Here is a 23,873-nt window from a genome sequence, read left to right as displayed (position 1 = left end):
AGAGCCCTTGCTTTCCTCCCCTCCCCCACCCCCTCTGCTTTTTCTGGTTTTGGCCATTGAGGAGCCAATGAGACTTGAAGATGTCTAAATTGGGAGCAAAGTGGAAACGATGTGGATCTGACTTTCCAAAGAAACGGGGAAAAAAAGAGAAACAAGTGCTTTTGAATTTCAAGGTGTCAAAGCTGGCATTTAAAAAAAAAAAGTCAATAAGTAAATGCTCATATCCACAGTTGGTATTCTTTTTAAGGAGTATTTTCTGGGGGGGACAGACCTCACCACCCATTCTGACTCCCTGCAATGCATAAGGACATTAGAAATGACGGTTCAGGAGTCCTGTGGGGAGCAGCCAGCCGCTCCTGGCCCCGCAGTCCTGCTCAACAACAGGCTCTGAATGTTTCTGCCGCTGCAGGGCACAGCCAGGGGACATGTAAAAGATGTTTTGTGTGTTTTAAAAATCTTTAAACATCATTCCTGCCTTCCCTGTTAACCTTATTATTGTCTTCTCCAGCATTTAGTGACATTTTATGTCACCGTCTCTCCAGGGAGGTGCAGAGGAAGGCTTTGGAATTAAAGGACCAGAAGTAGAAGGTAGAGTGCGCAGAGTTTCATTAGTTGAATGATGCTTGCTCTGAACTAAATTGTCCCCTCTAAAATTCCTGAGTTGAAGCCCAAACTGCCAATGTGATGGTATTTGGAGCAGGAGCCTCTGGGAGGTGATTAGGTTTCAATGAGGTCGGGAGGGAGGTGAGGCCCTCATAGTGGGATTAGTGTGGCAAAATCCAAAGGAAAAAATGTCCTGTCTTCCTGGGCAGCTGCTGCTAAGGAGAGCAGACAGCATCTGGCAGCCCAGGCCCCTCCCCGCAGATATCACTCACTCCATCCTGCAGCCCAGACTCCTCCCTGCAGATATCACCCCATCCTGCAGCCCAGACTCCTCCCTGCAGATATCACCCCATCCCACAGATATCACTCCATCCTGCAGCCCAGACTTCTCCCTGCAGATATTACCACATCCCGCAGACATCACTCCATCCTGCAGCCCAGACTCCTCCCTGCAGATATCACCCCATCCCGCAGACATCACTCCATCCTGCATCCCAGACTCCTCCCTGCAGATATCACCCCATCCCGCAGACATCACTCCATCCTGCAGCCCAGACTCCTCCCTGCAGATATCACTCCATCCTGCAGATATCACTCCATCCTGAAGCCCAGACTCCTCCCTGCAGATATCACCCCATCCCACAGATATCACTCCATCCTGCAGCCCAGACTTCTCCCTGCAGATATTACCCCATCCCGCAGACATCACTCCATCCTGCAGCCCAGACTCCTCCCTGCAGATATCACCCCATCCCGCAGACATCACTCCATCCTGCAGCCCAGACTCCTCCCTGCAGATATTACCCCATCCCGCAGACATCACTCCATCCTGCAGCCCAGACTCCTCCCTGCAGATATCACCCCATCCCACAGACATCACTCCATCCTGAAGCCCAGACTCCTCCCTGCAGATATCACCCCATCCCACAGACATCACTCCATCCTGCAGCCCAGACTCCTCCCTGCAGATATCACTCCATCCTGCAGCCCAGACTCCTCCCTGCAGATATCACCCCATCCCGCAGACATCACTCCATCCTGAAGCCCAGACTCCTCCCTGCAGATATCACCCCATCCCACAGACATCACTCCATCCTGCAGCCCAGACTCCTCCCTGCAGATATCACTCCATCCTGCAGATATCACTCCATCCTGAAGCCCAGACTCCTCCCTGCAGATATCACCCCATCCCACAGACATCACTCCATCCTGCAGCCCAGACTTCTCCCTGCAGATATCACTCCATCCTGCAGATATCACTCCATCCTGAAGCCCAGACTCCTCCCTGCAGATATCACTCCATCCTGCAGATATCACTCCATCCTGCAGCCCAGACTCCTCCCTGCAGATATCACCCCATCCCGCAGACATCACTCCATCCTGCAGCCCAGACTCCACCCTGCAGATATCACCCCATCCCACAGACATCACTCCATCCTGCAGCCCAGACTCCTCCCTGCAGATATCACTCCATCCCGCAGATATCACTCCATCCTGAAGCCCAGACTCCTCCCTGCAGATATCACTCCATCCTGCAGCCCAGACTCCTCCCTGCAGATATCACTCCATTCTGCAGCCCAGACTCCTCCCAGCAGATATCACTCCACCCCACAGCCCAGACCCTTCCCCGCAGATATCACTCCCACAAAGGACCCCACAAATCTCCTGGATGGGCCCATTCCTGTCCTGCCCTGAGGAGAGTAACCCTTTCTTCTCCAAACCTGGAATCTGGACAGGCTGTCATGATGAGTTACGTTGACCCTGGCAGAAATACATATTTTAACTGATACCTGTTTCCTCCAAGCTCTACGCGTCTGTGAACTTTCTCTGGCTTCCTTCGTCTCTCACAGGAATGGGGTGAAGACATCTGTTAGGTTTCTTATTTAAGCAAAGACTTTGAGAGCCTTGCCCCATTCCAATTAATATGGGCAAACTGAGTCTAAAAATTATGTGAAAAACTCAACTCACGAGAACAGCCAAGAAAATTCTGTTGGGGGTGGGTGACAGTGAAATAATGAGACATTCCCACAAGAAGCTTAAATGTGCTGTAAAGCCACAGAAATAAAGAGCACTTGATCCCAGCACACAAACAGGCAGACAGATCAACAAGAGAACTACGCTTAAAAACAGTCAGGAAAAAAGTGTGAAATAAAGGGCATGTTTCAAACCGGTGGACAGAAGGTGGGTTAGCTCATAAATGCATAGGACAACTGGGAAAGAGTAAAAGACCTCTAGTTTGATACTCTAAGCAAAAATAATTCCAGATGGAGATGTTATAATTTTTTTTTAAAGCTGTAACAGAGCTAGAACAGACACAGATTTATTTTTATACTCCCAGATTATGACAGTCTTTCCCCAAAGTCAGAAATCCCTAAAGACAAGACTGAAGAATTAAAATTTTCTTTGCGGCAAAAACAAAAGACTATTAACAGATTCAAGAAATAAATGATAAACTCAGAAAAATAATTTGCAACACCTGTGATAAAGTAGCAGATTTCTTAATATTCCAAAAGTTTTTAACATTTAGAAACAGGTCGGCCTCTCAACAGAAAGATGGTTAAAACACAGGGACTAGTAACAGAAAAGAACGCAAATGTTTTAAAAACAGATAAAGATATGCTCATTTTCATGCATAATGATATAAATGCAAATTAAAATTACCCGGAGAACTCCGTTACTACTTGCCAACGAGTAAAGGTCATCTATGAAATGGATCTGTCCACCGGGCCTTCACCACAGTGTATAAGCAGTCAGAATAGTCAGGATCTATTATCATCATTACTGAGGAGAAGGGACATTATTAAAATTGCGTAGCATACATACCCTCTGACCGCTCAGTTATGTAGGAATTTGGGAGACTTAGATCTGTGTGTGAGCTGCTTCCCGGACATATGTGCAGGTGTTGTCACTGCCCCATTGTATCAGCAAAAGATCAGAAGCCTTCTAAATGCCCATTGAGGGAGCTTGTTAAAGACGGTGTGGATATCCATGCAGTGGGACCGTATTCAAGTATTAAAAGGAATGAGGCAGGGGTCTAATTGGATGTACTAATAAGGAGCAATCTTCAGTGTGTTGCTAAGCAGGAAAAAAAATAAGCATGGCCTGACCAGGTGGTGGTTCAGTGGATAGAGCATTGAGCTGGGACGCTGAGGTCTCAGGTTCGAAACCCTGAGGTCACTGGCTTGAGAACAAGCTTATTCACATGATCCCATGATCCCTGACTTGATGCCCAAGATCTCTGGCTTGAGCAAGGAGTCACTGGCTCCACTTAAGCCCCTATCAAGGCATGTATGAGAAAGCAATCAATGAACAAGGGCTACTTCTCATCTCTTTTTCTCTTCCTGTCTATCTCCCTGTCTCTTGCTAAAAAATTTTAAAAATAAGCACGATGCCGATTGGTGTGTACTGTATTTCATTTGTACATAAAACCGGGATATTCTTGCATATGCATAGACTGTCTCTGAAAGGAGATTCAAGAACCCTTCCATCGGCTCTGAGCAGCATCCCTTTAAATAATTTTCTTTACATGGGCCTTTTTTTTTTTTTTTTTACCTCTTGAAAGGCAAATCTAATTTTTTGAGTTTGTAAGGGACGTTATTAACTAATGCCTTAGGGGAATCAGCCATTTCTATGCCAGGCAGTTGGTTTGAAATCCTTGCTGTTAGACATTTTAAATCTGATTCCCCAGACTTCTTTGTTAGAGAAATGGCCTGCCTGACAAATGAGGTGGGAACACTATACCTGCGGAGGCCCAGACTTTCAACAGCAACAACAAAAAGCCCTTTGAAATTCAGCAATTCATTCTCGTTTTGATTCAGTAATTCAGTGTAAGCTGTCCCGGTGCTTAACACCGCCCGCCTGGTCTCTCCACGCGCGCTCGGGGAGCTACCCGGAGGCCGACTCCGGGACGCGAATTATCCCGCAGCCGCAGTACCTGGGATTACTCTGCCTTCTAGTGGCGAGAGGTTGCTATAACAACCAGGTCACCGCCGCAGAGCTTGCCAGGGCGGATTCCCTGGGTGTCCAGCCTTAGGACTTTCAATAGAGGGCGCTGATGAGACGGCTGTGTTTGAGAGATGGAGCTACAGATGTTTTCCCGCGTAACAGTGGTTACTCTGGATTTTGCACATGCACACACAAAAACACTAAAAAGACTCTTGAACTGCATAATTATGAGCCTAATGAGTTATTGTGTTTTTTTTTTATTCCAAATTCTGATATTCTAATTAAAGTAAATTTAGCGAGAGAGGAAGGAAAGGAGAGAGAGGAATATCGAGCTGTTCCTGTATGTGCTCTGACTGGGGATCAAACTGGCAACCTCCGTGCACCTGGATGATGCTCTAACCAAATGAGCTATCCAGCCAGGGCCAAATTCTGATATTCTATACTTAACCAACAAAACTCCTGCCTAGAACGAGGGCTATGCTTATCAGCTGCCTGCCTCAGTTTGACTTCAACCAGTGCCCAGATGCTTCTCACCTGTGGCTCCTGTAGTCATGTGCTCCCCAATATCCATCCACAGGGCTGTAGGGGGCCCACGTTACCAAGTCTGTCCACATAACCAAACATTCAGGGTGGGTCTAGAACAGCGGTCAGCACACTTTTTTTTCCCCCTATAAAGAACCAGATGGTCAATATTTTTGGATTTGTGATACACACCCTCTGTAACTGGTACTCAACTCTGCCTTTGCCACGTACATACTGCCCTAGACAGTATGTAAGTGAAGGTGTGATTGTGTTCCAATAAAACTTTATACGTACTCCTCACTGGCAGTGGGTTTCTGTGGTCTGCTATCCCATGTAGTCTGGGGCAGTTCAGCAGTGGCACATGCACAGGGAATGGCTGCTGTTTGCTGAGTCAGCATGCCGACTGCCAGTCAGTCCCAAATTCAGTGTGTCCAGACCTCTTGTGCCCAAGTGAATGTATAACCTCAGTGAGCTGGGGGAAGTGACACATGAACGCCTCTGGGCTGCATTAAACCCCAATGTCTTTGACTCAAGAAATCAGGTTAAAAAAATGCAGCCACCCCGTGTTCTCATCCCCACCAGGCTGCATCAAACCACCCAGAATTCCTCACCTGCTCAGCTTCTTCCAAAGAGTCCATGAACGCAGAGCCCAGAAAAATGCCTTCTGCCTCATTTTCTCCACGACTCCATGTGGGCCTCCCTCCTTCCCTTTGATGGCTTTCTTTCTCCTTTTTGTCCTTTTCTCTTTAATTTTTTAAATTATTAATTTGAGAGAGAGAAAGAAAGGGAGAGAGAGAGAAAGAGAAACATTGATTTGTTGATCCACTTATTTATGTATTCATTGGTTGATTCTGCTATGTGCCCTAACTGACCCAGGATGGAGCCCAGAGGTGGATTAAGGTCAGTTGAGGCCCCGGACACAGAAGAAAAAATTGGGCCCCTTAAAAAAGAGAAACAGGAAAAATAAAAATACATGTTAACCATAGTTTTAAATAAATAAATATTATGTACTATTAATGTTAAAATTGCACACATGAAACCAAACTTGGTGTCACTAGAAAAAAAGTGTAAAGTTGGGGTTTTGCGGGGCCCTTCACCAGTCGGGGTCCAGGACACGCGCCCAGTGCGCCCGCCATTAAATCTGCCTCTGATGGGGCCCCCAGCCTTGGGGTGACAGGATGACACTCAACCCAGCTGAGTTACCCGGCCAGGGCCCTTCCTTCTCTCTTTTAATGTCAGGTCAGCCCTTGAGTATGTGCCCTCCACTTCTTCCCGAATTCCCAAATTCCTGACTGGAAGGGGTTCAGTCCTGCCCATTCTTGGGAACTTGCTTAAAATACCTGATGCTTTGAGGGTTTTCTTTTTATTTACCGGAAGTATCAAAAGGCTACCCTTTATTTTTACTTTAGTGAGAGAGGAAGGGGGGAGAGGGAAGGACAGAGAGAGAGTGAGAGAGGAACATCAATCTGTTCCTGTATGTGCCCTGACCGGAAATTGAACTGGCAACCTCTGCGCTTCAGGAAGATGCTCTAACGCCAACCAAGCTCTTCGGCCAGAGCAAGGCCATCCTTTAAAGCAAAGTAGGCAGGAGGCATCGATGTGGTATGTGTCCAGCACACAGCCTTGGAAGGCAGCCACTGACCACTAAGAGGAAGCTCCCGTGGTTCATTTACAGGTTAGCCCCAAAGGAGCAATCTAATTTTCTGATTTCTGGCATACAATATTATATTAGTTACATTAGTTTCTGGTGTACAATATAGCGAATCAAAATCTGTATACCTTATAATGTGAAAATCCCACTAATTCCTGCAACCATCTGTCACTTTGCAAACTTCTTGCAATATTATTGACTATACTCCCCCTTCACCTTTTTTTTTTTTTTTTTTTTTTGTATTTTTCTGAAGTGAGAAGCAGGAAGACAGACAGACTCCTGCATGTGCCTGACTGGGATCCACATGGCAAGCCCACTAGGGGGTGATACTCTGCCCATCTGGGCCATTGCTCCATTGCAACCGGAGCCATTCTAGTGCCTGAGGTGGAGGCCATGGAACCATCCTCAGAGCCTGGGCCAACTTTGCTCCAATGGAGCCTTGGCTGAGGGAGGGGAAGAGAGAGATAGAAAGGAGAGGGGGAGGGGTGGAGAAGCAGATGAGTGTGTATCCTGTGTGCCCTGGCCGGGAATCGAACCTGGGACTTCCACTCGCCAGGCTGATGCTTTACTGCTGAGCCAGCCGGCCGGGCCCCCTCATCTTTTTCATCCATTGCCCACCCCATTCCCTTTGGCAAGCATCCCTTTAATCTCTGCTTTTGAGTCTGTTTTTGTTTTGTTTTGTTCTATTTTTAAGATTTCACACATAATTAAAATCATATATGGTGTTTGTCTTTCTCTGTCTGACTTACTTCACTGGGCATAATACCTTCTAGGGTCCATCCATGTTGGAGCAAATGGCAAGATTTCATTCTCTTCTATGGCTGAATAATATTCCATTGTATATAGGTACCACATCTTCTTTATCCATCTATTGAAGGACACCTAGGTTACTTCTATATCTTTGCTATTGTAAATAACACTGCAATAAATGTAGGGGTGCATATAGCTTTTTGAATTAGTGTTTTCATTTCCTTTAGATAAATTCCCAGAAGTGGATTTGCTGGGTCACATGGTTATAGAGCACCTAGCTCCACAGAAATGTTGAGTAACCTTAACCTTTTCTTTTTGTTGTTTGCTGGCTTCTTCCTGAAGTCAGTATCTCCATGCTTCCTAGCCTCTGTTCCCTTTGTCGCCTCTTCTCTTCTTCAACAGCGTTTCACCAGTTCTTCATATTAACTTCTCTGCCAACATAAACAGTGAGGTTTCTGTTTTCTTTATCGGGCCCTGAATGATCAGCTATAATGATTAAGTGTGTTTACTGGGGGATAAGAATACACAGTGAAAACCTCATGGTGAAAAATCACAACTGGGTTTATAGTAGCAACTTCCTTTTGGTGAGAACAAGTCACACTGACCATATATTGAATGCTTGTTACATGCCTGGCATTGTTCTAAACTGTTGGCCCAGAATCTCAAAATTTGGCTTTATTTGGCCCAGTAAAGTCATTACTGATGTAATTAAGGTAAAGGCCTATAAATGAGATCATCCCGGATTAGGGTGGGCCTTAGATCTAATGATTGGTGTTCTTATAAGAAGAGGAAAAGACACACTTGAGAAGAAGGCCACGTAAAGACAGAAGCAGAGATTGAAGGGATGCATCCACAAGCCAAGGACAACTAGAGCCTCCAGAAACTGGAAGAGGCAGGAAGGACCCTCCCCGGGAGCCCCAAAGAGAGTAAGGCCCTACCAATGTCTAGATTTTGGACTTCTGGCGGGTTGGCTCAGCGGTAGAGCGTCGGCCTGGCGTGCGGGGGACCCGGGTTCAATTCCCGGCCAGGGCACAAAGGAGAAGCGCCCATTTGCTTCTCCACCCCCCCCCTCCTTCCTCTCTGTCTCTCTCTTCCCCTCCCGCAGCCAAGGCTCCATTGGAGCAAAGATGGCCCAGGCGCTGGGGATGGCTCTGCCCCAGGCACTAGAGTGGCTCTGGTCTCAGCAGAGCAACACCCCGAGGGGCAGAGCATCGCTCCCTGGTGGGCGTGCCGGGTGGATCCCGGTCGGGCGCATGCGGGAGTCTGTCTGACTGTCTCTCCCCGTTTCTAGCTTCAGAAAAAAATAATAATAATAATAATAAAAATAAATGAAAATAGATTTTGGACTTCTGGCTTCTAGAACTCTGATAGAATAAATCTTTGCTGCTCCAAGCCACAGATTTATGGTAAGTGGTTATGATAGCCACAGGAAACTAATGTAATCACTCACTGATTTCATTAACGCAAAGTCATTCCAACTTTGCGTTTAAAGAGCCATCTGCAAACCTGGGTCTTTTCTACGGCTATCCTGGGTCTTCCCGGAGCAAGCACATGCTCTGTTCTTCATGCTACCTTCAGGACTCTCCTAAGCCAAGTTCGGGGACTAATGAGACTAATCCGCCGCATGGACCTCATCTGCTCACTGTTGGGTGTTGTGTACTGGGTCACCCCATGGCCTAGAGTGGGACTCTGTCCCTTACCAGTGCTTGGAGACCCTCTGTGGTCACCCAGGGGTGGAGTCCTTCCTCCACACACCCCACGGGAGCTTACAGGCCTGGGACTGAAGGGGGCTTAGATTTTGCTGAGAAATTGATTTCTAAGAGCTGCTAAAGCTGGGAGAGTTATCCTTGGAAAGAAGGGAGGGCGGTCCCAGCAACTTCCCAGGAATTCTGGGCTCCCTGCTCAGAAGAGGTACCATCAGTGCACTTCCAGAAGTCTGTTGCTCTCTTTCTAGATTCCACTACTCATTGTCTCGCTGAACTTGACAACTGAATAGAAGTTTAGTGACCCGAGAGTGTCTAAAGCTTACTTGGGGACCTCACTGGGCTCCAAGCAAGCATCCACCAGGCTCCAGGTGCTCAGGGCTCCCGGTGCAGGCACTTTGAAATGTTCTCAACGTGACCACCAGGGGGCAGCCTCACCCAGAGTTCCTTCCTCCACACGTGGAGCCCAGCAGATACACAGCAAAGGAGTTGGTACCAGGCCTTCAGGTTTTGCTGACCTCAAGCAGGCAGACACTCAGGACACCTGAGGAGCAATTACTCAAAACCTTGACCACTTGTTATCCATTCGTAGCTTTCTGTACATTTCTTTTGTCCTCAGGCTCTCATAGCCCATGCTTATCCCCCTTACTCTGCCTTATTACTTACCTGCCCATGGAGAAGTCGCCAGGGGATGCAGATTTAAGATAGGGTGCACTGGAGAGACACACGCATTGGTCTGCACTTACCTTGCCCAGCGATGCAAAGATTATGAACTTCATAGTCGTTCTCTCTGCCCGCCAGCGTACTTATAACTCTTGCTGTGGCTGCTGTCCCATGGTGGTAGCATCCCAAGGGGGGATGGGGTTCAGAGCGAGTGCGAAGGCAGTTTCCAACCACATCTCCCAGCCTGCGGCTGGGCTTCCCTTCAGCTCAGTGGGCTTTCCTTTCCCTTCTTAACAGCCCGGCAGTCTGCTGCACTGCCTCTGTCTCCCCGAGCCGACCTCTGGGTGTACAGTGCAGGGGCATTCTGACCTTTCTAGAAAATGAATCGTCTGATACTATTAAATGGTATCCTTAAAAAAATACCATTGAGTTAGTGTACACAAGAATTGAGTAAATTCACAGCACCCCCCCCCCCCCGCACCATTCACTCAGTCCCTGCCCTTGTGGTCATGGTGAGTACCTGTCACCTCTGCGTATGGCCTGTCCTCCTCCCCCACCTCCCCAGTGTCCAGGAGCCCCTGGCCAGTTAAGCCAGAGAAGGACAAGAGCCAGAAGTTAGGGAGGCAGGGTTCCTACTGACTTCTAATTGGTTCATTGAGCAACCGATAACCTTGGGTGGGTACTTAAAACTTCTCTGCCTCAGCTCGCTCAGCAGTTAAGTGACAGTTGATGTTGGAGCTAGCTTTTCAAGGCTAACTGTCCAGTGATTGCATATCTATTCTGGAGAAGTTTTCAAGCCAGGCCAGGTGGCTCTAGCACAGGTGAGGTATGAAGGTTGGTGAATTTGCCCCAGTCCAAAGCTAGCTCTCAGTCTTGCAGGCGGTTCAGAGGTCTGAATGTGTGCACATAGTAGGTCTGCCTCTCCAGGGCAGACTCTCACATAATGAGGAGCGAAATTGGAGTCATAACACACAGCTGCACAGTGACAGAGTGAGGGGACTGGTCCGAAGAGAGAGTCATACCAGTGTGATGTGCCAGGTGAGGGCTGCCTGATGCAGCATCTTACGGTGGGGCTGGGGCCTGGGGTCCCCTGGCCAGGACCACGTTGAGGACAGTGCTGCCAGAGATCCTTCCTGCTTCTGCCACCAAGACTAGGCAGCCCTTCAGATGCAAGGTCCTCTCTCTGACTGCTTTCTTTGAACTGCGACCTGGGGCTGGAGGGGAGCTATTCTTTCTCTTTAAAGCAGAGGGTATAAATCCATGGTCTTTGGGCAGAATTCAGCTCAAGGTCATATTTTGTTTGGCCCACACAGTTTTAAAAAATTGAATTAGTTGCCAATATATTTTTTAGTTGCCAATATTTGAAAATCAGGACATTTCAAATAAATATCCAGATTTCCAGTTTATTTTTAAAACCCACAGGTTCATCAAGACGGTGCCACATTTTTGGCTTGCTGAGAACGCATTCAGCTGAGGAACAAAAGCACCTATCCTGGGAAGGCGGGGGCTGTCTGCCTCTTCCTCTGCCTGGGGCTTTGCTCCCGTGTCTGTCTGCTGGCACCAGCACGTAGACACAGAGTTTAACCACCCAATAGCAATCTGACACCCTTATTTCCCCTGAGGCTGCCTCATCAGAGCCTCCCAAGAACCTACATCCACTTTCTAAATATATTCTATTGATATTCAGAGAACACACACCGCAGATCCTGATAAAAGACTTTAATGTTTAAAAACAATCTTATTAATACCACAAAAGGCATGTTGCCCTATCCACTGAACATATAAAGTACTGCATATCAGATATGTATTCAGATTGCATTTTTAAAGAGCTCAGAACAGTGCCTGGACATAGGAAGCAGTCTGTTACACCAAAATTTAAAATATGGCAACAAGCATTTGGAAACTTGCAGCTTACAAGAGGTTTGAGGGGCGCAAGGAGTGAGCAGAACAGCTGGTCCCTCAGGGACAGAGAGGATTGGCGCTTGTGACATCGCCCTCTTTGGGAAAAGTCACGGGAGTCTCGGGGGGAAGTGAACTGGTGATATCAAAGTCGGTGTGACGCTGTGATCGCACGGTGGGTCATATGCGCTCTGGGTCCCTCTCTATACCCGAGCTCCCAGCCTGCCTTTCCTTCAATAAGGGGTGATATGTGTCATCTGAAGCAAGGAACCACAATGGGGCCCAAGATGGTGGGGAAAATATTGTGTGCATGTGAGTATTTCTTGGGTTGTGTGTGTGGGATCATTGGCTTTCATTAGATTTTCAGAGGACTCTATGGCTCCAAGAACCAGCCTTGAGGACTCTAGGAACCCATGCCAGGGCTCTGCCCGGGGCTGTGCCAGCAGGAGCCTCCGTGCACACCCAGAGGCATCACTGTCCATTACAGGAAACCAGGACTGGCATCAGACAGGGATGGATTTTTCCATCTGAGGATGGCCAACAGTGCTCTGTGTTGCTTTTAATTTATATTATGTGCAGGTTGTGAACAATTATGTTTTATTTAAATATTGCACCCTCTTCCAGAATGCCCAAGCAGGCCAGGGTGCAGGGAGTCGCAGCATGCTAACAATGCCCAAGGCAGCTGGAGAAGGCTGAAACCCACAGCACATGTGCCTGTGACTCTCAGGTCAGGTCATGCTGACAAGGCTTCCTTCTCCGGCTGTGAGCCACCCTCCTGGTTCCATCCACTTCCACCCCTCTCCCTTTCCCCTCTCTCATCTGAGAGGAGGAGGAGGGCAGAGGGAAAGGCAGGGCCTTTTAAAGTCATGTGCCCATTGTGGTTGGATTGTGTCCTTTCAAAAGATTTGTTCAAATCCCTGGTACCTGCAAATGTGACCTTATTTGGAAATAGGTTCTTCGCAGATGTGTTCAAAGTACGATGAAGTCCCTGGGGTAGGCGCTAATCCAATGACTGATACCTCCGGGCTGTGGGGAGAGGCAGGCTGTGCATGGCTGCCATAGCAGAGAATCTCAACCACATGGCCTAAAGCCACAGAACTCGCTGTCTTACAGCTCTGGAGGCCAGAAGTCAAAGTCACGGTGTCATGGGGCCGTGCTTCCTCTGTAACCTGCAGGGAGGGTCCCTCCTTGCCTCTTCCAGCCTCCAGTGGTCCCATCACCTTGGTGTCCCTGGCTTGTGGCTGCATCATTCCAGTCTCTGCATCTGTCATCAAATGGAGTTCTCCCCATGTGTCCACACCCAAATCTCCTTCTTCCTCAAAGGATATCAGTCATTGGATTAGCACCTACCCCAGGGACTTCATCATACTTTGAACACATCTGCGAAGAACCTATTTCCAAATAAGGTCACATTTGCAGGTACCAGGGACTTGAACAAATCTTTTGAAAGGACACAATCCAACCACAATGGGCACATGACTTTAAAAGGCCCTGCCACCTCAGTCCCACGTGTTGCTACCTGCGCACGGCCACACCTTCCCCTGAACTCTTGAGGTGGTGGTGGCACCCTTCCCTCCTGCCATGATAACTGAGCACCTTCTTCTTGTATACTTTCTGAAGGGGGATTTTTTCCTCTTGCATCTTCGTTCCATAAAGTAGGAATATTAGTTAGAATATTGATTCTGCTGTTGTAACATAAACCAAAATAACAGTGGCTTAAAGGAGGTTGGAGCTAGTTTCCTTTTCTTATAGAATCTGAGGTGGCAGGTGTCCAGAAAGGTTGGGAGACCGTGCCCCATGGAATTGCCCAGGGACCCAGACTCTGTCCACTTCTAGAGTAAAAGCTGGATCACCCTTTCATCCATGTCCCAGCCAGTGGGAAGTAGAAAAGGGGAGTAGAACACATCCTTTCCTTTTCAAAAATCATTCAGAAGCTGCCCTCATCATTCCTACTTCTACTGACTCCTACTTCATCACATGACCACGGCTAGCTGCAAGGGAGTCTGAGAAATACAGCTCTCATTCTCAGAGACCACAGTCTCGGGGAGCACATCCTGGGGAGCAGCTGACAGTCTGTGATAGAAGAAATGTGATTTTAGAGAAACAGTGTTATTAATCTCTTGTAATAGCAAAAAATTATGTCCATACAATAAAGAGTATAAGAGAGCATAGGATTAGAAAAATCAGATTGTCCAGGAGACTTTGTCCAGTTTTAAGCAGTCATAGGGTCATGATTCAGGCTTCATCTCGGGAAGGTATGTGTTGGGTCGTTCCACAGCCAGCTGGTTTTCAATGACGTAACACATCCTGTAGTTCTCCAGAACACGGGCCTGGAAGTACGCCTTGTCTTTCTCCTGCCAGGTGTCGGACTCGATGTATACATTGAAAGGGTCGTGGGAGTGCTCCAGCTTCTTGGAGCGGATGTAACTCAGCATGATGCCCAGGGTGAAGAAGCCGAAGAAGCCAAGCACCATGAGAATGTAGAGAGCCTCCATCTCCCCGTGACCGCCCCCCGGGGACTTGCGGGCCAGGCCAGACGTATGGTTGCCCTGAGGAATCATCTCCTGCCACAGGGTGGTCTGGAGGGGTGTCACAGCCGTGGTGTTAGGCAGGATCATCCTGGACCTCAAGGTTCCACTGTGGGAAAGTGAACTTCCTGGGCAAACTCTCTAAAAGAAAAGTGCAACCTGAAATCAAAACGTGTGTCCTGGCCAAAACCCACACACACATCACACACATAAATGCACATGTTTATGGTCTCAGGTGAGAGGTCGCCTTAACACAGCCCTCAGGTCATGCCATGTGGCCCCCTTGGGTCTGCACCATGGCCTCACTTGATCAATCGATAAATCAATTCCCTTTTCACCAGTCCCACCCCCTACCTGCACAGGCAACCAACAGAATGAACTGCTTTAGTATACACATTGTATGTGTGGGTTTCAGTCCATGTGCTACGGACCAAAATGAGTCCGTCCCCCCAATTTATATGTTAAAGCCCTTACCCCAAATTGACGGTACCTGGAGACAGGGTCTTCAGGAGGTGATTAAGGTTAAATGAGGTCCTAAGGGTGGGCCCTAATCCATTAGGACTGTGGCCTTCTAAGAGGAGAAGAGAGACCTATCTATCCTTCCCACGTGAGGATACCTTGAGGAGGTGGCCATCAGCACACCAGGAAGAAAGCCCTTATCAGAAACCAGACCCCACCAGAAACTTGATCTTTGCTTTCCAAGCCTCCAAAACTGTGAGAAGAATAAATGCCTGTCGTTGAAGTCCCCCAGCCTCTGGTATATTTTCGCGGCAGCCTGAGCGGATGAGCATGTCCGGTACATTGTATAGGGATGCACATCTCCCCTCACACCGCAGCTTCCCAGCCCACTCATGTTCTACGTGCACCTGCACTCCTTTCTGCCCCCTGCTGGGCAGTACCTGTGGCGTGTGCCCATGCTTCCCTGTGCCCGTCCCCCAGCACTGGACACTGCTGTGCCACTAACTCCTCGAGCAAGGGGGTGACACACAGCCTCCTATGGGCCCAGGCAAATCACATGTTTCCCACAGCTGGTGCCTGGTGGTTGACTAGACCGGTCAGACTGGGCACGTGATTCCACCAGGGAACATCATTTGAGTGGGGAAGCTGTCCCATCACACGGTAGCCTGGGAACAGCCTGCGGGTTTCATGGTGTGCTCCCCGCCAAGGGGCTGTGTCCCAGCTCATGCCACGCTCGCCCCTCTCTGCCCTCCCCACACCGCTGGGTGGCTCCGTTTCCCTGTCACTTTAATCTGGATGTCACTGTGCCTGAATACCCATGGCATAGGCCTTGGAACTGAAAGAGTTGTCTCCAGGAATTCTGACTGGGGTTTTGTTCTCAGAAAAATCCTCACCTGGGTGCCCCTGCCATCACTGATAAGCTAATGCAGGTTTTAGTAATTTTTGTTTGTTTGAGAAAATGCTGGTCTCTACCCCCAGTGCCTACTGAGAAACAAGATCCCCAGGGCCAAGTGATGAGCCCACACTCCAAACTCAACCCACAGGGGCCACCATGAGCTGAGCAGGCACAAGTGGTCTGACTTCCCAGGACCTGAGAAGCAGCTGAGAAGCACACCCCTGGGTGGCCACTGGGGCTAAGGGTAAATGAAAGGGAGATCTGGGAGCAGTGTTTCTGGCAGATATGCTGAGGGGAGAGAAATTCCCATACATTGGGGGGGGGGTGCTCAGCCCTTCACAGCTCAGATGGGGCTGTGACATCACACAGTGTCTTGTCTAATACAAATGTCAACCTCAGAAACCTCTGGAGCTACTTCTTTGTACAACTGGCTTAATTTTCAAACGTTGACTGAACACATTGCCAGATGAAGACGTGCAGCCATCCCTGGGCGCTCCTCTACCCCCCCCCCCCCCAAGGTGGTGCTGCCTCCCAGAATGTATTGTCGGCCCTCCTCTCTTCTTACTCCAGCCTCTCCCTGGTCATTCATGTGGCCGTGACCCCAGGCACCCTTCAAGCACCAGAGCAGTGTGCCCAGTGACCTTCCAAGGACTCGTTTCCCTTCCGCCATCCCAGGCTCCTCAGAGCCAGCTCCTGACCCGTTCTGGTAGACAAAGCCTGCTCCATGCCTCTGTGAGCCGTGTGGTCACCCACAAATCAGAATCGCACTCACTGCAAAGCCAGTCGCATCCATCCTGGCCTTCCTTGGCCTCCCCACCTTTAGGAAGAAGTGTCCCATTTTCAATATGGCTTCTGAGTCTGTGCCCAGAGATCTGTCAGGGGCAAAGCTGCAGGGAACTCCTAGACAAAGCCAACAGGTTGCCCCATTCTAACCAGGGGTAGGCAGGAATCGCTGGGTAATAATTTTTTTTTTCTTAAAAGCTTAGACCCAGAGCTGCTGGTCTGTTAGAAATCATTCAAGATACAAGGCTCTGGGCAGCTGAGCTTTCCAAACATGATGTCCAACATTTTCTTTTTAAATTACTGGAAACCACGTAAGCACACATAGAACCCTGCCCAGAAAACAGACAGGCCTTGAGCTGATAATATAATTTTCCCCCCAAAACCCAGAGTGACCACAATTGGCAAGCATTCCTGCAAGCAGCTAGTGTAAGAGCTTCATCACCACGAGAGACCAGAATTAGGGCAGGCAACTGCCCAAGGTGAGTTGGTGTAGAATCCACGTCAAATTCCGAGGAACCGCAGTTGACTCGTGTTGGTGAGTTCACCAAGAAGACCTGTCACTTAAAACTCGACAGACTTTTCTATGGCCAGAGGAGGCAATCAGAAACATCTGCTTGAAAACTAGCCAGACCAGACATTCTCAGCCTCTAGGTCAATCTGCTCAACCTTTAGCATGCTTTAGACCAGCGGTTTTCAACCACTGGTCCGCGAAAGAGTTAACCACCCTGATGTCGTATGAAGATTATAGTCTATAATCATTGTGTTGAAAGCCACTGCGTTAGACTCACCTTGTAAAAAGGCGGGCTGCTGGCTCCACCTCCAGAGTTTCTGACCCGGAGAGGGCAGGACCTGAGAAGTTGCATTTCTAACAAGTTCCCAGGTGCTGCTAATTCTGCTGGTCCGGGGATCTTCGTTGGTGACTTATTAGAATCACCTGGAAAGCTTTCAAAACTTTTGAAGCCTGGATCCCACCTCCAAAGACTGTGCTGTGCTTGCTCAGGGTTTCTGTCTGGCACTGGCACTGTGAAAAGCTGCCTAGGTGAGCACCACGGGGCTCGGTGTGGGCCCTGAGGAAACTGAACAATCAGGCTTTTGAGTGGCGGGTTACTGGGAAAATTTTTTATAAGAAGAGAAACACGATCTCATAGCACAATTTTCCAATCTCATTTGTGTTTCACATTTTGTCTTTTGGGTTTACATGTCCCTGGTGTGATCTAAAGAGAAATTGTGGAGAGAAATTCTCAAGCCTTCCCAGTAACCTCAGCTGCGCCCGTCCTAACTCACATTGACATCTTATGTTATGAAGAGCCTGTCAGAGCTTTACATTGGACCAGAAAACTCAAAAGTTAATAAACTGCCTTTCAAATAACAACTCCAAAATGTTAAAAAAAAAAATCTGTATCTTACTTTTTACTCTTAATGTATTGGATTGTTTTGCTAAATGCCCTCTGTGCCCCCCAAGGCCCGTATACTGGGTCACATGGTGTTTTTGTGTAATGAATCTCAGAATGAGTGTGCCCGCATCCTCTAATGGTCAGCGTAGTTTTCATGACACAGACCCCAAGTCTGCATGTCAGCTGGGGGTGTAGGCCCTGTTCCCCAAGTTCACGTCCATTATAATGACAGCACACTGTCCAATGGCCACTGTTCTAGACTTGGACTCAAAGGAACCCGAAGAGCTGATGTAACAATCTCAACATACAGAAAACTGGGCTCCACAGATGTGAAGTGACTCACCCAAGGTCTTGTCTTTTATCAAAAATACATCTAAAATTTAAAGATTTGGAAGAGAAGAGGCAGTTCTCATGTCATTGCACAGAGAAAACAAATTCTTCACGTAGGCTCAAAGGACTGAGGAACAGCTACTTGTATCGAGTCAAACTGAATCTATTCAGATGGGGACCAGCATTCTGACCAAAATGTGCCATCAGGGGACCCCTCCCTCATCTAGGAAACCCACACTTTTTTACACCTTGCAAAGTGAACAGAAGGCTGGGGAGCAGGAGCAGCAGGAACCGGGGGCTCCAACTCCAAACACAACCAGTGTGATACTCAGACTGCTGCACATTCTAGCTCAGACCCAGAGCTGCTGGAAATCGCTGGGGACTCAGGACTCCAGGCTGCTGCACTGCTGAGCTGACAGCTGCAAATGGAGACCAGCTGACGTCCACCACCCGGGCTCCGTAAGGCCCCGACTGTGCAGGTGTAGAGGCTGTGGGTGACATCAGGCTGCCCCACACCCCCCAGTCTTCTGCATTTCTCTCACCTGTTCCAGCTTTGTGTCCATCAGCACTGACAGCATCCTGGAAGCTGTTAGGACACATTTCCCAGCACTGCCAGTTTTCATTCTTTCCTAAGCGCTTTCTGGTCGGGCCAGGCTTTTGTAGCTGACTCCAAGCTCTGTTCTGAGAGGGGCAGATCCGGGGCTGAGTAGGAAAGGGGGAAATGTCAGTCTCAGAGCTCAGGGATCTGAGCTCTGGCCTGGCTTAGTCCTGGATGCACCACATGCTCCCCTGGGCCTGTGTACTTATCTAGGTAGAATGGGGATAACATTCCTATTATTCTTAGCAGCATTCCCTAAGCATTTTCTAGAAAGCATAAGGTCTTGAAAACACCATAATTTGTTTCAGGAAGTAGACTCAAGTAAAACGAATATGGGTAAACCTGATTCAGGTGAACATGATCTCACTGAATCAAGAATTCTATAAGCCAGTTTTCCTTAGAAGTAGTTAGCAACCGTTTGCATCATAGTCTCAACAGTACTCCCACATTGTGGAGGCATACTTGCCTCTTGCAGAAAGGGAGCCAACAGGAGCCCCCCCCCCCCAGTCCCTCTCAGGGAGTTGGCTGGCTTTGTCTGGTCTCCTCACGCAACCCCTCCTGGGAGGCATCCAGTCGTTAAGGTGGCCAGGGTCTCAAGGAATCAGGGTGAAACCTCCTCACAAATCTCAAAAGGGCTTTCTGCCACCTCCCCCCCTCCCCCGGGCATGGCGTGTGGCTCTTAGATCCGGTCACAGGACCAGGAGCTTCCTGGACCTCTTCATGGTGGTGCAGAGGGGGCCTCAGGTGTGAAGGATGAAAATGAGAACCAATGAGTTGGTGAGAGGCACTCAGTGAGAGTCACCATGGGAAACAGGGTGGGCATACTGGCGTGGAGAATGGGCAATAGTAAAGATTCCCAGGTCCTGGGGGGGTACAGCTAACCTCACACAGAAGGAAGGCAGACAGAATCTCACCTCCAGAAAATTAAACTAATTTGGGGAGCCTTTGTTTCTCATCTGAAAATGGATACTAACGCAATCTACCCTAACTACAGCACAGGGTTTTGTGAAGCTCCTCACCCACCCCCAACTTTCCAGTCTCTCTGCAAGGAAGGCGTGACCACCATATTTGCTCGTCAAAATTCCACTGGTCCTCCAAAAGTTTGTTCCTATGCCAACCTGTGGGTGAGCCCCCATCCTGATGTCCCCAACCCTCTCCAACCCCTCATAACACCCTATCAGCTAGTATTCTAACTTGGGTTGTGATAATTTGTTGACCTGTCTGGGCATTTCCTCCCAGGAGCTCAGCAAGGTCTGAGACTTGCTCACCTTGGTCCCACTCCCACACTCACAATGTTGCAATATGGGTTTGCCCAATTAAATGAGAAGGCAAAGTATCAGGTCCAAGACAACGGCAATGTGAGAACACATAATAGGTAAAGTATAACACACTCTGGAAAGACATTGGGGGTGGGGACCAAGTGATAACCTCTATCAAAATAGCATGTTTTCATATAATAAAATAAAACTATTTTTACTTATTTATTTTATTCATATTATTTGCTTTGTATAGAAAATGTATATGGTTAATATCATTATATATGTACCTGCAATCCACCTTACTCCTAAAACAGTTTAAGGCAGTCGGTAATTGTTAATGAGACAGCATAATTTTCATTCTCCTACCCCACTCCTGAGAAAAAAGGTCCTGCTTGCCTTTTTTCAGAGTACTTATCACCTGCTAAGATAATATAGTTTTCTTATTCATTACTTTCATTGTTTATTGTTTGTCTCCTCCATGGAAGACATAAGTTACTGAGGGCAGGGACGTTTGCGTGTGTTGTTGTTCCCCATTGTAGCCAAAGGCTAGAACAGTGTTTGGCTTATGGTAGGAGCACAATAAATATTCATAGGACGCAGCCATGCATGCATGAATGCACGGACAAATCAATGTTCTATTCAGCTCCCAGAACTCCCCAAACACACAGAATGTGTCTCCCCAGCTCTACCTGCCAAGACTTGGGATGAGGGGCACAAGTCCCTCCAATGTCTTCAGAGTGTTCTTTAGTTCCAAAACAGTTCCTTTTCTAATAGCCTGTCAAAAAGCATGACATACTTGAATATTCTGGAAACTCAGAAAGCCTTCCTGAGGCCAATTTCCCCAGCTCACCTCTGCTGGGGACATGAAATGGGGGGACTGCAGCAGTTTCTATCCCATCATCAGAAATCCGAGACCGGAGCCATATATATAATGATATATGGCTCTGGTGACTCGCTCATCGCACATGAATTAGAGCAGCTGTGTGACCACACAGGGTTCCCCCCATCCTGACCACACATGACAGCGTGGTTCCTAACAAGGCCCTTCACTCATGGAGCTGGAAGTTCCTTCCTAACTGACAGAGTTCACACACAGCAGTCTGGGACATGGGGGGGAGGGGGGGAGGCAGTAGGAGGGGTTCTCACTGCTGACCAGCCAACTTCTACAAGTTGCACGTTGTCCCCAATTACTGTAATCAAGATCAGATACCAATAAGGCTCTCCATGTCCCATGCTTTTTCCCTAGGACGATGCCAAGACCTCAGAACCTGCCAGGTCAAAAATAAAAATAAAAATAAATTTTGAGGCCTGTGTCTATTGCCTGAGCTGGAAGTCTTTGAAACCAGGTGGGGACTGGGACAGTGGGCAGTTTTGGTATCCTTTGGATGCTTTTAGGTATTTTTCAAATTTTCTGCGAGAACGCCTTCATTTCACAATAATGGGAAAGTGCTGCCGTCACTTGGTGGTGAGATGAGTCTCTGTTTTGGCATTCCGTGAGTGGAGAGGACAGAGGGCATGGAGGTTGCAATTTCCCACGACAGGATCGCCTGGCCTCCTACCTGGGGGTGCCCGGTGCGCGCCTGAGCCTGGGGCTCAGGCAGGGCCCCTGGAGTCTCACTTAGGGTCGCCCGACGGGGGCACCCGCGCGTGCGAGGAACCCTCGACTTACCGGGTCTGGGGCGCCAAGAGAGCCGGGTGTGCAGCGGGGTCCGTGCGGGTGGAGCGCAGGACACCGACAACCCAGCGCCAGGCTGCGCCGTCTGCGGCCAAGTGCGCGGCGCGGGCCAGGCGGGGCTTCCCCAGCCAGCGGGCGCCCCGCCCCGTCCCCGTGCGTCCCAGGTGACCCCAGGCCAGCCTCGACCCCGGCCCTTCGCTCTCCCACCCCGGCATACTGCGTCCTGGCCAAGCGCTTTGGATCACGGCCCTCCAAAGTCCATTTTACAACAGCCAGCCAGACCGACCGACCTACCTACCTACCTTCGTTCAGGTGTTTGAAGTTGGCAGGCAAGAAGCTGCTGTTGCTAAGAGAAAGTCCAACCGACCGGGTGACCCCGCCCTCGGCTAAGCGCCGGACAAACCCCTGCGGACAGCTCCAAACAATAGCTTCAAGTGCGCTCAAAACCCCAGCTGTGGTCACGCCTCGCGCTTTGCTGATCACCTTCCGAGCAAGCGGTGTCGGCTCTGAGCTGGGCTGCCCGCAGCTGTAGACGAGGCTGGGGGGCCCCAGCATGTAGGGACCCAGGCCTTGGCACCTACACTCCAAAAGGCTTGGGGCCCCGGGCACTGCCTTTCCGATTCAGAAGGACAAACCGGCCAAGAGCCTTGGTGACCTCGGGTAAATTCCACAGCAGGTGCCCACCAGCTTAGGAAGTGAGAGTGAGACGGGGGTCCCATGAAAGCACTGATAATGAGGTGCGGGCAGGTAGCCTGGGAAGGTTCTGCCCTAGAACAAAAAGACTTTCTAGCGCTCCACTGTTTCATTGCTTTGCTGAATCATAGGAAATGTTATTATTGTCTGTTAGTGGTGGGCTTACAAGAGAACTAACTTATTTATACTATTCTGCTTTCCTTCTTTTTGTAATAACTGTATATGCTTTAATATTTAGGAAAAAATGCATAAAGTTGATCTGAAAACTCTCTGGATCCTCCCTTCTCAGGGTCCTGTGCCGTGTATGTAGTATCTGTTGCCTATCTTTCCAAAGGACTCAACCAGCGGGGAAAATGGATTAAAGCAAAATGTTTGTCCTATCAAAATATGCATAGCCCTTTTAATAACAACTTTCAGGCCAGGTAAACACACATGGAGCCTCCCAGACTAACTGGGGAGATCACTGTGTCTGTCGCCAGGGGGTAGGATAACGCCTGCCCACCTGTCACCCAGGTGAAGATAGTGTGTACAGACATGTTTTCAGAAAGGTGAAGTGTTAGGTGAGTGGTGGTTTTCTGTTTCTCTCCCCACATATGGTGAACTAGTTTATGGTGATTCTTTTTTTTTTTTTTTTTCATTTTTCTGAAGCTGGAAACAGGGAGAGACAGTCAGACAGACTCCCGCATGCGCCCGACCGGGATCCACCCGGCACGCCCACCAGGGGGCGATGCTCTGCCCATCCTGGGCGTCGCCATGTTGCGACCAGAGCCACTCTAGCGCCTGGGGCAGAGGCCAAGGAGCCATCCCCAGCGCCCGGGCCATCTTTGCTCCAATGGAGCCTCGGCTGCGGGAGGGGAAGAGAGAGACAGAGAGGAAAGCGCGGCGGAGGGGTGGAGAAGCAAATGGGCGCCTCTCCCGTATGCCCTGGCCGGGAATCGAATCCGGGTCCTCCGCATGCTAGGCCGACGCTCTACCGCTGAGCCAACCAGCCAGGGCCTGGTGATTCTTGTTCACATTTCTGTTTGTAATGATGAGACAGCATTACAGATGAGAGAGTGTGTCTTTACCCTTGGTGACTTAGAGATGGTTTCTTCTTTCTCTTTCTCTTCCTCTTCCTTCTCCTTTCCTTTCTCATTCTCCCGCCTACCCATTCTGCAACTATGATTGATCTTAAGTATAACAACAGAGCCATAGCACACAAGCCTGGGGCAGGAAGCATCTCTCTCTCTGACTTCTCTGCCTTCTCCATCTTCTTAGTCCCTTCGTGGGGGACTGTCCCTTGGGAGAGGGGTGGAAAACACATCTTCCCAATCCTCCAGGTGGGTTTGACTTCACCTTCTGTGAGCTCCCATCTCAATGTAGGTAACATCCAAAGTCAGAGCTCCAGTCGCTTCTTATTTTTCTTAGGAAAATCTCAAATCTCAACTCATCATCGGGGTTTCCTGCTTACACTCTTAATACTGCTCTCATGCTACAGGAGCAGGAAAGTCTCTGTCCAGACAGGATCAATCCTCAGTGTAAGT

At 48.9% G+C, this 23,873-nt stretch overlaps 1 protein-coding gene across 4 annotated transcripts; it reads right to left on the bottom strand.

The window, feature by feature from the left end:
• Nucleotides 1–11,541: 11,541 nt before the first annotated feature.
• On the bottom strand, nt 11,542–22,091 carry KCNE1 (potassium voltage-gated channel subfamily E regulatory subunit 1). Of its 4 annotated transcripts, none has more exons than XM_066370268.1 (3): nt 21,960–22,091; nt 20,672–20,757; nt 11,542–14,405 (listed from the first exon to the last, which is right to left on the bottom strand). In XM_066370268.1, the coding sequence occupies exon 3, from the start codon at nt 14,352–14,354 to the stop codon at nt 13,965–13,967; it is 390 nt and encodes a 129-aa protein (XP_066226365.1). In that variant the 5' UTR covers nt 14,355–14,405; nt 20,672–20,757; nt 21,960–22,091; the 3' UTR covers nt 11,542–13,964. The 4 variants fall into 4 exon arrangements, with proteins under 4 accessions (XP_066226365.1, XP_066226364.1, XP_066226366.1 ...); XM_066370267.1 differs by lacking the exon at nt 21,960–22,091 and adding an exon at nt 21,652–21,785; XM_066370269.1 differs by lacking the exon at nt 20,672–20,757 and having other exon boundaries at nt 21,960–22,066.
• Between the last annotated feature and the right edge of the window lie 1,782 nt (nt 22,092–23,873).

The sequence above is a fragment of the Saccopteryx leptura genome, chromosome 2 (assembly GCF_036850995.1).
Source record: "Saccopteryx leptura isolate mSacLep1 chromosome 2, mSacLep1_pri_phased_curated, whole genome shotgun sequence".
NCBI classification, from domain to species: Eukaryota; Metazoa; Chordata; class Mammalia; order Chiroptera; family Emballonuridae; genus Saccopteryx; species Saccopteryx leptura.
Note: the sequence above shows the minus strand (reverse complement) of the source record. Positions and strands in the feature narration are given on the sequence as shown.

Coding starts and splice junctions, on each gene's coding strand:
- KCNE1 (XM_066370268.1), bottom strand. CDS start 14,354: ATGATCCTGCCTAACACCACGGCTGTGACACCCCTCCAGACCACCCTG.